This window comes from Camelina sativa, chromosome 14 (assembly GCF_000633955.1).
Source record: "Camelina sativa cultivar DH55 chromosome 14, Cs, whole genome shotgun sequence".
NCBI lineage: Eukaryota > Viridiplantae > Streptophyta > Magnoliopsida > Brassicales > Brassicaceae > Camelina > Camelina sativa.
Genome location: NC_025698.1, coordinates 27190879 through 27203734, shown reverse-complemented (window position 1 = coordinate 27203734; position 12856 = coordinate 27190879). Strand labels below are relative to the sequence as shown.

Genomic DNA, 12856 nt, shown 5'->3' with positions numbered 1-12856 from the left:
AGTACTCAAATATATAGTTACGTTTAATCGGAGTCTTCCTCCTCTTCTTCACCTTGGAGCGACTTGAAGAGTAACGATGGAACCAGAAAATTTGTTACCAAATACATAGAGATCATTGCTCCACTGCAATAATTAAGTTCAACACATAAACCATACATTTTGGAGTTATCTTTGTTAAGTTGTAAGAAATAATTTAAAGAAACGAAGACAAGTAGAGACTAGTAGAGGAGACAGACCTTACTAGGAGGAAGGTACTGATATCACCAGACTCAGAAGGAGGCAAAACACTCGCGTTTGGTCTCTTTAGTCTACTAATCCCAGTCTGGGGATAATTACTGATTTGCCATTGATGGTTACTTAAGCTTATAGGAGATGAGGATAAGAAAACGGAGAACACTTGTTTTCTTCTCAGACTCTCTTCTTGCCGATTCAAGACGAAGGAGCTGGCTGGTAATGGCTGATGATAACATGCACACCACATTCTCTCAGTTTCAAAGATTTTGTCAACCCCAAAAAAAGAGAAAAGAAAAAAAGTGCTTGTTTCGTTGAGTTATCTAATAAGGGATTGATTGTTCCTGACAAAATTTTCTGAAGATAGACCTTAAGCCAATCTTGTGTAGCCACGTCACCGTGTCTCTAAAATGAGAAATTCTAGTTTTCCTAGAATCTTTTTTTTTTTTTGGACAATTCCTAGAATATTATCTTCTTCTTTTTAAGCTTATATAAATGTATATGATCATCCTATGCAAGATGCTTCATTAGTATTTTTAGAATTTGATCTAACCAAAAATTATCATCAAACAATAATATTAAAACCTTCATTTAGGTGTACCATATGTAATTAACTGAAAATTATTGTCACATATAATACAACATATTATTGGGATATCAATGAGAGTTAACCGAAATCAAAGATCAAACAGTTGAGATGAATAAAAGAGATTATTATGAAAATCATTATGGACATGTTTTCTAATTGACCATATTAAATTTTTATATTATTAAGATCGAACCACAATAACCACCAATACATCATTATGTGTATCAGTGTATGCATACTAAGAATACAACCGAATCAAACAAAATAAAGAAGAAGCATAATCAAGATCATGCATATAGTAATACCAACGGGCGGAAGCTTTCTTACGTTTAGATTATTATACAAGTTGTTTTATCGTTATATATATAAATATACTACTAGAATTTATACCACGCACATGCAAAATTTTAATTAAAAATATTTTCTATCAATATAAATTCATGACCTCAAATATAATTATTCAAAATTTCGAGTATAAATCTATATAAACATTATACTTAGTTTACTAAATGATATACAACATATATATTGTTGACTATAATGTTTTTTTGAACAATAAATATTTCGATATATATCATTTGGTAACTAAGATTAACTAAAATCACCTTAATTAAAACTTTGCAGAAAAAATAAACGGTATTGATGACTAACTCATGATCGTATATTTAAGAAAGTTTATTTTTGATTCATATTCTATGAAAACATTCTTAAGACTTTGATGTTGATTATCGATTATTGATCTAATTGTATATATCATTTATTATTGGATGTTGATACTAACATAATATTATTATGTATAAATCTGAGTATACCGAATCTCATATATTATATAATATCGTTATAACAGAAGCAAGTACAGCGTACCATAAAATAATTCTGGACCAACTCATGAATGTGTCTATCTTATCTCATATTTCATGTTTCACACAATAAATGAGATGTCAAAGATTTTTATTTAGTCACATGTAGTTTTTATATAGAACAGTTCAAGTTTTAGTAATTTATTTCCAAATATTTTTAACTATAATTCTTTCTGTCATTATCTATGATGCATTCATTGCCATTTAATTTCTAATTTTTTCACCTTCTATTGCAGACTCTAAATTAATTTTAAAGGCATATTATAACTATTTTCTCGTTAATTATTATCTTCCAATACTTAAATTTGGATTAAAAGCAGTTTATGAAATATCAATTTTTTCTTTCTTTTTTGATCATGATATAAACTAATATTTCACTTTAAATTTTATTTTTCCTGTTACAAATTTTATAAATACAATTACATAAATTTTGTTTTATTCTACCATGAATTTAAAATTTACTTTCATTCTAAACTCAATAATACATTTAAAATTTTAAACTATGAAAAGTTTAATTATATTATCACCACTAATTAATAAAGAATTGATAGTATTGTTTTTTATTATTTTATTATTTCATTTATTTTACATAATTAATTTTTATTTATCTAAAATTTCTATTAATTATAAGTAACATAAATATGCATTAAATGAATATTTTAAATTTATTTTAAAGAAAAAAAATGTTGCTTAAGTGGATGGATGCTTAGGTGGCAAAATGAGAAGAGAGAAAAACTAACTTATTATAAAATACATCCACTTAAGATACATAAACCTGATTGAAAAAAAGAGATTATGAAATTAATAAAAGTATAATTATAAAAAAAAATCAAGAAGGATCCGGAAGAATGTCAACATGTTAACTTACATAAATATATAATCAACCTAAGTTTCCTAATCATCTATACTAATATTTTTTCAGCAGTTTTTGCTCAAAAATATTTTTTAGAAAGTTTTTACATTTAATGCATTGACTTTAATATTATTTACCAAAAAATTCAAAGTTAATTATAGGTAAGATTTTAAAAAATAAGGAAATCTTTGTACTTCATTCAAACATAAATATAAGATTCTCTTTCACTTTTATTTGAATTTATATTTAAATTATTTTGAATTATTCTATAATATATTTAGTTAATAAAAATTGTGACTTTTTCCTGCATATGATGTAATACAAATTTTTAAAAACGGACATATATTACTCAATAGATGAATAAAAAATACGGATATAATATCCCACATCTCCTAAAAAAATTGGGCAATAGTTCAGAGTCATACTATAAAAGAGACCAAAATGATTCATAATACAAATGAGTAGAAAGCTTGATTTATCAGGCATTCAAACTTAAAAGACTTTTATTTGGTTTATTCTGGTTCTTTATTTTTAAGATTTTTAAAAATTAAATATTTAAAACTTTTAAAAAGTTGAATATTGTAAATATTTATATTTTATAAAAAAAAGTATAAATATTATAAATACTTCTATTTTTTAGAAAGTTAAACTTTATAAAATGTTAAAAATATGAATAATATTTAAACATTTATGAAGTTTCAAATATAAAGTTTAGATATTAGAAATATTTCAACTTTTAAAAAAAAGTTAGAAAACCTTTAAAATATTAATAATATATTTAAACTTTTACGAAACTTCAAATATGAGAAATACTCAACCATTTTAAGAATTTTAAGTATTATAAATATTTAAACTTTATAAGAAGTGTCAATCTTATAAAATGTAAATTGTTACAACCTTAATAAATAACATATCAACTCAATCTAATATTTAAAATACAAAACAATAAATATTAAAAATTAAGATTATATAGTGCAAGTTAAAATATTTTGGGACGGAGTTATATAGTGGGACGGGTTTTGTTGATATTTATATATATTTAAAATATTATTAATTTGGTGTTAAACGAGTAAAACATCATTTCATTATTTTGTTAACACTATCGGTATCCGAGAATAGACATATCTAATTAATAAATATTATTAAAAAAATTATATTTCAGTATTATATGGTTTAAACTTATAAATACAACTTATAATATAAATGTTTTAGTTATAAATAATTTGTCCCGCGGTGTACCGCGGGTCCTAATCTAGTAGATAAATAAAAATGAAAATTATACATTTAGAACAATAGTAAAATTCCTAAGTTAAACTTATACAAATTAATAAAAATGTAAATTATAAATTTTAATTAAATGTATAATTAAAAGTAAATGTAAATGTAAAATTAATCAATGTAAATTTAATTAAATGTAAATGTAAATTAATTAGTAAAATTCCTAAGTTAAATTAATAAAAATGTAAATTATACGTGAAATATTGGTCGGGTCCTTCTTCCTAGGTTAAACTTTATTATCAAGTAATTTATGACACTGTTGTTATATATAAGTGTAAATATGCTAATAGAGGTACACAGCACGTAGAGATCCTTACAAAAAAAGTCTATTCGACCCCAATATTGTTTTTTTTCCAGTAGATTTCAAGAAAGATGGGTTTTTTCTCGAAGATTTTTAGTTGTTTCAAGCCATCTTCAAAGAAAGGTTCTTGCAAGGGTGGTGTCTGTGTTCTTAAGAAGCCTAAATAAATATTAACAAGGATGAGTTTGCGATTACATACTATGTATGTACTATGTAGTAGTAGGCTAAATACAGTAGTTATTTTATTATTATTCTCATTTCATATTATTTGCACTAGATATTTTTAGCTTCATTTGAGAAGTTATTATAATAATACTATATGCTTTTTTTTTTTCTATTGGCTTCGATTTCCTTCCTTTTTTTAAGTTGTGAGTATTTACATAATTCGTCGTAGGCTCAATTATATAGGATCGGAAAAATATAATAGGTTTAGAAAACACCGTAATGATTTGAATATTACATATAAATGGATGATACGAAATGTATGTAGAACCTATTAAATGATAGGAGCTTACATATAAGATAATAAACATATCAATGATTTAGCATAGGACGATCAACGATTACTTAAGAGTTATCATTAGAACTAATCTCTATATAATTTATCGGAGTTTTCCTCTTCTCGATCACCTTGGAGAGACTTGAAAAGTTACGATGGAACCAGAAAATTGGTTTACCAAATACATGGAGATACGGAGTTCAATTAGCTAAACCAATATATAAAAATTGATTTCCGATTATCGTAACAGAGTTCCGATTGGTGTTCAACTTAGGTGTTATCTTTATATATATATTTAGGTAAATAACTTTTCTTCTTGAAGTATATATCTTGGTTAATTAATTATCATAGGGATGGAAGCAACGTACACCTGGTTACTTTGAATGGTCTTCGATGAACAATTACGAATTTGGAAATGGTTACACTCTCCGGTTCGGTATGAATTATTGAATTGAGTCAACTTCTTCACCAACCCTTCTGATAGAAACAAAACGCTTCCGGCAAATGCATGGTTTTCTACTTCTCTAAACTCACCGTTAAATGCATGTGTTATGATGTGAGCCTATTATGATGTATGTTTTCATTAGTGTTGTAACAAATGGAACTTCATTTCTTACAAAATCAAAAATAAATAAATGTTTTGAGAAGCTTTATACTATGGAGTATTCTACAACTCATTAGCAGCTACAATATATGGCGCAAGTGTTATCAAATTTATTTGGGTGTTGCCTTGCCTTTAATCAAATGCACTTTACATAGAATGTACCAATAAATATAACATTACTTTAAATCATTTTAAATCGAAAATCTAAAATTTATACAATACTCAAAACTATATCAAGTTATTTTCCCATTTCCTCGTTCTTGTTATTATGACACAAAATCACAAATATATAGATACCTAGTAAAGTAGAAAAGAGTCATTGACTGATGATCAAAATCCAACAATCTCTCAAGCTTTGTTACCACCACAGTTGAGATCATACAATTTAACATTTCACTCGGTGTCATAATTGAAGAGATTTCTTAGTCGATTCGATGTACCTATCGTTGGCACCCAAACAACCTTTTGCTGTTTCAAGTAGTCTCAGGCAAACTTGTGAGACTTTCTCATTCACCTGCAGATTCATCAAACATGTCACCAATCCAGCCATAATTAATAATGTTCAATCATGCAGGAATAAGAAAAATGCAAAACTCAGGAGAATATAGTACAACTAGTGCTGATGATATGCAATTGCAAGCTTCGAGCGCCATATTCCCGCGAGTACTCTGCAGTAATAATATATATAACCTCGGGTTAGCTAGAGAACAAAATCAAAATGTTTCTTAGTAGTGGTATTAGTGTATTCTTACCTGTGAAGACTCTTTCTCAATAGCATTTAATAGTTCACCTAGGACTAGCTGAGTGAACGAGACAAGTTCCTGCTTGTATGATGAATCACCAAAGAACAGCAAATCGTTTCCAATTATCTGTGCATAAAAATAAGTAAAACCTAAACTTTTGATTTTCTAATCAGACTAAGGAATTTCGGCAATTTCAGAGTCATATAAATACCTCTGGATTGGCAGAACGGTAAGGTAGATCATCCTGAGAAAGTGTTGAGGACACTGAAATAATCGCACAGAATATCTTCACCTTTAATCTGGGCATTGCCCTACAACATTACACAATGTCAGACAACCACACAGGCATAAGGGGTCGTACGATGTAAGAGATTAGAATAGGCATTAAACAGCAGACAAACAAGCAAATGTGTGTACATTACTCATATTCAATATGTGCATGGAGGTATGTTCTAGGTCTTTCAGATAGGCGTACCATGAACTAGAGCAAGTAGCAGAAAAGATGCTTTTAAGGAACTCCATCACGCCTTTCTCAGGATTACCTTTCCAATGAAATATATGAAAAAAATCAACTCAGCTGTGAAGCTCTGAATAAATAAATTAAAAAAAAAAACAATTTGGTGACAGAGAATCAGAACTATATTCTGAGTAAAACTATCCAACAGATTCCACGATTTACCTGGGACCATGACCAAGAGGCTGCACAATTTGCATACAACCGAGGCCATACTGTCTACATCAATTGATTTTAAACCTGATAGAGAAAAATGTACGGCATCAACATATATGATGCATATCCATTTACAGAACGGTAAGGCACATACTATCTAGAGAAAAAATAAAAGGCCCTAATGAACAACCGAAAATGGAATAAAATGAAGTCTACAAAGCTAGAGTGACGAAGAACAAAGATAATCATCTATACTTGAAAAACAATCATACAAGTAAACAGTGCATGCATATCGCCGACCTTAGAATTATTAAATTTAAAGCAAGCGTTCTCTTTGCAATAACTGGTATTATGGTGGCAACATATGTGAGACTAGTTTTATTGCTTCTCACTTGAGAGTCTGGTATCCACTAGTTAAATTGAACATTTCTAGACAAATAAACTCACCATCTGTCACCGGTACATTCTCTAAATACTCAACAGCAGACATGACCAGTCCATCGGAATGAGCAATTAAACCACCTAAAAGTGCAACCTGTAAAACAAATTTCAGTACGTATATTATTACTTTGAAGTTTGAGTGTAAAGGACTGAAAAAAGACAAAAACATCACCTCAGCAGTTTCAAGATAAAGATTTAAGTGTTTTGTGGGAGTTGAAACAGATGGGATGGTCACTTCGCTAAATGCTAGGCAAGATTTTACAAAGTTGATATGTTTCTTTCCTGCTTTTAAAGCTTTTACTGCCAAGGTGTTGCTTGAACGGACGAGTGTCTCCTGCAGCCAATGACCATAAGCAGGAAAAATGATCACAACATCAAGCCAATCAAAAAGTTTGATAATTTTTCTTTGTGTCATGCTCTAATGCAAATAAACGAAAAAATTCTGTATATGTGCTTCTACTTTCTTATTATATGTGCTTCTTTTCTCAAATATGTACCTTACAATATGTAGATAAATTTTGCAGTAATTTATAGAGTTTCACCTAATTCATATCATGTTGCGAATTCTTGTATATGTAGTTATTATGTATAAATTGGATCATGCACCAGATGGCATATACGCTGCTTGGCCCTCAAATTCAAGGATACGTATCTGTCATGACTAAGCAAGAAAGGACTAGATAATAGCAATGCACCATAATTAAATGATTACCTCGTAATCGAACTACTCTTAAGATGTAAAAGAATGCAGAAGGAAGGAACTATACAGGGTCTTCCACAGGTATAACAGTATTAAAAGTTACAACTGATACCAAAGAACAATTAACTTTTTGCTGACCTTAAGTTCATGTATCCCATTAAAGGCCTCACGACACTCTGCCAAAAACATCAAATGGCGTTCCATTTCTGCCTTGTAGTCAACCTATGAATCAAAAGTGAAGTAAAAATCAACTAACTTGATAAAAAGAACAAGTATTCATTGGTTTCGTAACAATGTAAGTGGAACTTAAAAGGTACCATTTCAACAAAACGAGAAATTAAATGTGATGTCTGTCTATTGTCATCATCCTTTATGTTAACGAAATCTGTAGCATCATAAAGAGCCTGAGAAACTTCAAAGAGCAATTGCACTGTTGTTGAATCACAAATGCAGCCATTCCTGCTCCAAGAGAAAAGAAACATGTATAGTTTAACCAAGCAAGAACAAGAAAATTCAATAAATCAACATAAGGATCATAACTATATACAAATCCCTCCAAATAGGATCCCCAATAACTTGAAGGGAGCTTATTTCTCAACTTTGCAATGGTCTATGTGCCCCCATCCAGTATGTGTGAGATTTGAAATTCACATTAAGAACGATGGACAAACTAACAAGCCTTACCTAATACCCATGTTAAGAAGATGCATGTTTACACTGCTCTTTGAAGTCCCAGACATAAGATCCAGAATCTCGATGAAATGATTCTGGAAGGTAACCAAAGAAGTTGTTTAACTAGTTAATGATATTAGCCAAAGGAATAGACAACGACTCTATTTGAATAGTGCGTATTGTTTCCTGAAAGCCTGAAAGTAGATAACAGAAAGAGGGAAGAAAGTATTACCAGATTAAGTACTTCTTGCAAGTTCTCGAAATGAGAGAGCAGCTTCAAAATTATGGATTGCAAACTTGCTTGCTCTTCTTCAGAAAGAAAGTCGTCACAAGCTAGACTTACAATATCATCCAAGAGAGCATCCAGATGATTTTCCTAAATCCATTAAAACAGATTAATAAAATCCAAAGAAACAATATCAGAGAATTCTCATGAGTACAAAAAAAAGCACTTCAGTCTCACCATCTTGTTCTGCAACATAAGATCCACATATGCATCCATAATTCTTAAGTAGTCATACAGTGACTGATACTGAGAAGCAACCTGTTATAATAGTTACATATAAATTTCAGTCTATTGCAATAGTCTCATCACCTTTCTCTTTACCATAGCTTTTGTTTACATATTTAATGTGCGAAAAGGAGTATTACGCAAATCCGTAATCAGGAAAGAGTGAAATGAATTCTTTTGGTAAATGATGTGTATATATATAAAGTATGTGAGTATGTCACCAGAACCTGAATGAATTCCTAATATTGTTGAAAGAAAAAGAAAATACCAAAACCTGAATAACTTCAGTAACGAGTGAACTGAGAAAACCTTCTTGATATTTCCCTTCAGACAATCTTATTCCAAGTAACCTATAATTCAAAACCTGCTCGACACAACAGTACAAATAACAGGAAGGGTTAGACTCAATAGAGTACATAATTTTATTTAATCTGAGGTGAGGATATAACCTGACTAAAGGAACAATCATTGCTGCATTTAATCATATCCAGGATCTCCATAGCTAGTGAACTAACTAATTCAGATGCGAGTTCCTTGAGAAAATGATGAAGTAAAATGGACACATGCGAAGACTTGTAAGACGACTGACGTTTTTTTCTTCCAAATCCAAGCTCATCAAGCATGCCCAAGACATTGTTCTCCTGTACACTAACCAAATTTTAGGATAACAATCAATTCATCACAAACCATGGGACGGATAAATAAAAGTCTGGCAGGCATACTTTTGCCTCAGCAACGAGTAGTGCAAAACCAACTATAAAAGCATTTACTAACCTGACGTCCAGTCAGAAATAAGCATTTCATTATATACTCAATGGCTGGTTCCATCAAACTAAAAATCAACTTTTTATCATCTGTAATATAGGAATACCCCTCCTTGTCCACTAAAACAGGCGCCAATATATCTTCAATATCCTTGATACATTTGATTAAATATCCTGTTATACCATGGTCAAACTTATATATCAAATGTCTTCCCAACGAAAGGAGAAAAAAAAACATATCACATAAATCTAACCGTTGGCAATTGGCATGAAAAAGCCTAACTTCAAAATTCTCAAACTGGAGGATTCTAACACTATGCATCATCTTGCTAATAGCAAAGGATAAAAGATACTTCATCTACAGATATTGAGTCATGCTGCAATGATTCACGAGAACTCCCATGTTCTATACTCAACTCAAACAGAATTCCCTACTCTCTTCAAACTACATTCACTCCTGACAAGGGACGCATGAGATAATAATATCCAGATTCGTTTCCATAACTAGTAAGAAAGTGTGACTAGGGTAAAATTATATATCCATTTTGATTTAAGAAAGCCGTACTGCAAATTACAAACCATTATGATTTTTCAACTACTTGTGCAATAGCATTTTGTTGAAAGAAAAATAGAATAAGGTTACCTGAATTGCAGAAACCGAACTTCTGCATACGATACACCATATAAAGACGACAATACAAAGATGCCAGTGGATCTGCAAGACCTCTCACCATCATGACTAAACGATCCAGAACTTCCATGGGTTGATTAATGAGGAAACGCCAGCAAGGTAAAATCGCAAGCTCTAGATAACTATGGGCATACAAAGAAAGGCCAAAGTTAAGGCAGAGGAAGGTAGGGAGAATAAGAAAATAATAATTGATAGAGGCTTTACATGCGAGGGAGAAGTTCTCGAACAGAACCAACTTTGCAAAACCAGTTATGGCAAGTCTCTCTTGCTTCAAGGCAGATATCACTTGCTTGAAAATCATCTGTCTTTAGCACAGGTTAGAAAATAAATTATAAGCTGTAACTAGAATTAAGGCTATATGTTGGGCATCAAATGTATAAGTCTGATTGTAATCCTTAACAGATACCCAGGTCAAGTAATTCCATTTTCGAAAACACTATGCTCAGGACTATATATTATTGCTCGAAAGAAACAAATGATTAGAATAGAAATACATACTCAGTAAGGAGCAGATCACTGTTCCATCTACATCAAGTTCTGCTTTCTGTTTGATCCGTTCCCACACCATATCCCCAAGCATATCTAGCATGTCAGTGACAATGACAAAGACTGTAGGATAAAACTGCAAAACTGTTGTATCCATCAGAAGTTTCGTGACCTGCAGAATGGAAGATATTATTGAACCATAAAATTATAATAATCCAGTTTTTTAGGTATAATTCTCTACAGACACATACATATATATTTCCAAGAAACTGCTTCTAAGGCGAACAAGTATTGAACAGACAGATTCAATTGAACATGAGCTTTTGAGAGAACTGTATACTGAATATCTCAATCTAATGAATCATATTTAGTTAATTCATACGTTAATGATAGAAGAATAAGACACAAAACCCTCCATCTTTTGTAGCAAAGTGATTTGATTAGTGAGGAAGTTAACCTTTATTGATAACTTTAACGATGTTACTCGATCTTCAGCCTGCCATGCGCAAGTTATTCCATCTCTTAGCTCATGCAATTTGGCTATATATTCCTGTTGGTTGATTATTTTGGCAGTCTCTTCCAGAGAAATTTGTTCGCTGCGGGTTTCCTCCAAATGGGAAAGAGCAGAAGGGGCCTCAACTGCTGATTGAGGAAAGCAAAGTGAGAGTTGTTATGATATGAATCCACGAGTTTCGGAAACAATATAGCATTACATATTTACTAGGCATTACAAAGACATACCTTTGGAACCTTTCATTATTATATTAGATATCTGTAGAAGATGGGTAAACAAGTTAGAAAATATGAATTAGGGAAACACCAAATGATCTTTCTAGCTGTATGATCAGTTTTAACCAAAAGAAAAAAAGAAATCAAGCTTTAAGCAAATAAATAAGACTTTATGCGAAGAATATACGTAACTGGAGAAAATGAAATAACTTTGGAGACAGGAAACCGCTGCATCAAAATTCTTTTAAGTGATTTCCACTCCTTTATTATATCATGAGCCACAGCTTCAATGGATATAGAAGAAGTCTCTTCAACGTTCTCTTCCGCAGAAGCACTCACATCCAATCCCCTCAATGGATCAAAGAAGTCAATATCGCTACCTCTGATAGTGTTAGCCTACAGATTTTATAAATCGATTTGTCAAGTCTTATAATGCATCAATCCGCTTCAAGAACTTGAAAGCAATACGGAAAAATAATTCGAGGAAAAGGAGTCCTGAAATAACTAAGTAAACTCAACAAGCTATGAACTTTGTACTCATCACAAGATATATACAAAAATGCGTAGCAACAGAAAACAAATAAATCTTGTATATCCCTTTTTGTTCTTGTGTTCAAACCTTTACTTGATGTTCAATGCATAAGTTCTAAAAATCTTCACTAGAACACAATTTACCCGCATAAACAAAATAACAAGAAATCTCTTAAAACACCTGTAGAAGAACTGATTACTCAGTTCAGTCACTGCAAACTTAACCCAATAACAGAAGTACACTAAAAAGTAAACTCACAAATGAAAACAGTAAACCCCAATAACTTGATAGTGTACAACCTAGTATACTAGTATTCTGTCTACCACAAACTTTAAGTGATTCAAGAGAGAAATCAACGAAATGGGAAACACCACTTTGATTGGTAAACAATGTCTATTGTTCACTAAACATGTACATAAATAGTCATCCCAACAAGCCGAAACAGTCAATGTATTGAGGTTTTCGCACATTCGCAAAGTCAAACCCTAAATAATTCGCGCAAGAAGATTACTGAATTTGGAAAAGGGAACCAAATGAGGGAATGAACTCTAAAGAAGCGTATCGCAGACCTGTTGTTGACGGGAAACAAGTGTAGAGGAGAGAGGATGCTTGTGAGCTTGTGATCGAGGAAGGAGTTTAGATTCATGCGTAGCTCCGTAGTCCCGACGCCGGAATTCGAACTCCATGGCTTTGTGATTTCTC

The 12856-nt window shown here is 31.2% G+C and overlaps 2 protein-coding genes across 4 annotated transcripts in view; both read right to left on the bottom strand.

Annotated features, from left to right (window-relative positions):
• Positions 1-580, bottom strand: part of LOC104742605 — a 1139-nt gene extending 559 nt beyond the window's left edge. Inside the window, exons 1-2 of the mRNA XM_010463626.2 lie at positions 237-580; positions 14-123 (exon numbers count right to left, since the gene is read on the bottom strand). Coding sequence (XP_010461928.1) covers positions 24-123; positions 237-481 — 345 coding nt within the window. The 5' untranslated portion in view covers positions 482-580 and the 3' untranslated portion in view covers positions 14-23. The remainder of the gene's footprint in view (positions 1-13; positions 124-236) is intronic.
• Positions 5371-12856, bottom strand: LOC104742604 (UPF0505 protein-like). Of its 3 annotated transcripts, none has more exons than XM_019235198.1 (23): positions 12724-12856; positions 11815-12018; positions 11635-11665; positions 11351-11535; positions 10906-11065; positions 10612-10708; positions 10360-10529; positions 9727-9890; positions 9402-9593; positions 9227-9316; positions 8905-8985; positions 8674-8817; positions 8454-8536; positions 8087-8228; positions 7908-7991; positions 7242-7403; positions 7076-7163; positions 6638-6712; positions 6434-6500; positions 6170-6269; positions 5968-6084; positions 5830-5883; positions 5371-5729 (listed from the first exon to the last, which is right to left on the bottom strand). In XM_019235198.1, exons 1-23 carry the CDS (start codon positions 12838-12840, stop codon positions 5619-5621), a joined length of 2718 nt encoding a protein of 905 aa, XP_019090743.1. In that variant the 5' UTR covers positions 12841-12856; the 3' UTR covers positions 5371-5618. The 3 variants fall into 3 exon arrangements, with proteins under 3 accessions (XP_019090743.1, XP_010461927.1, XP_019090742.1); XM_010463625.2 differs by having other exon boundaries at positions 5373-5729; positions 5827-5883; XM_019235197.1 differs by having other exon boundaries at positions 5373-5729; positions 5827-5883; positions 11351-11532.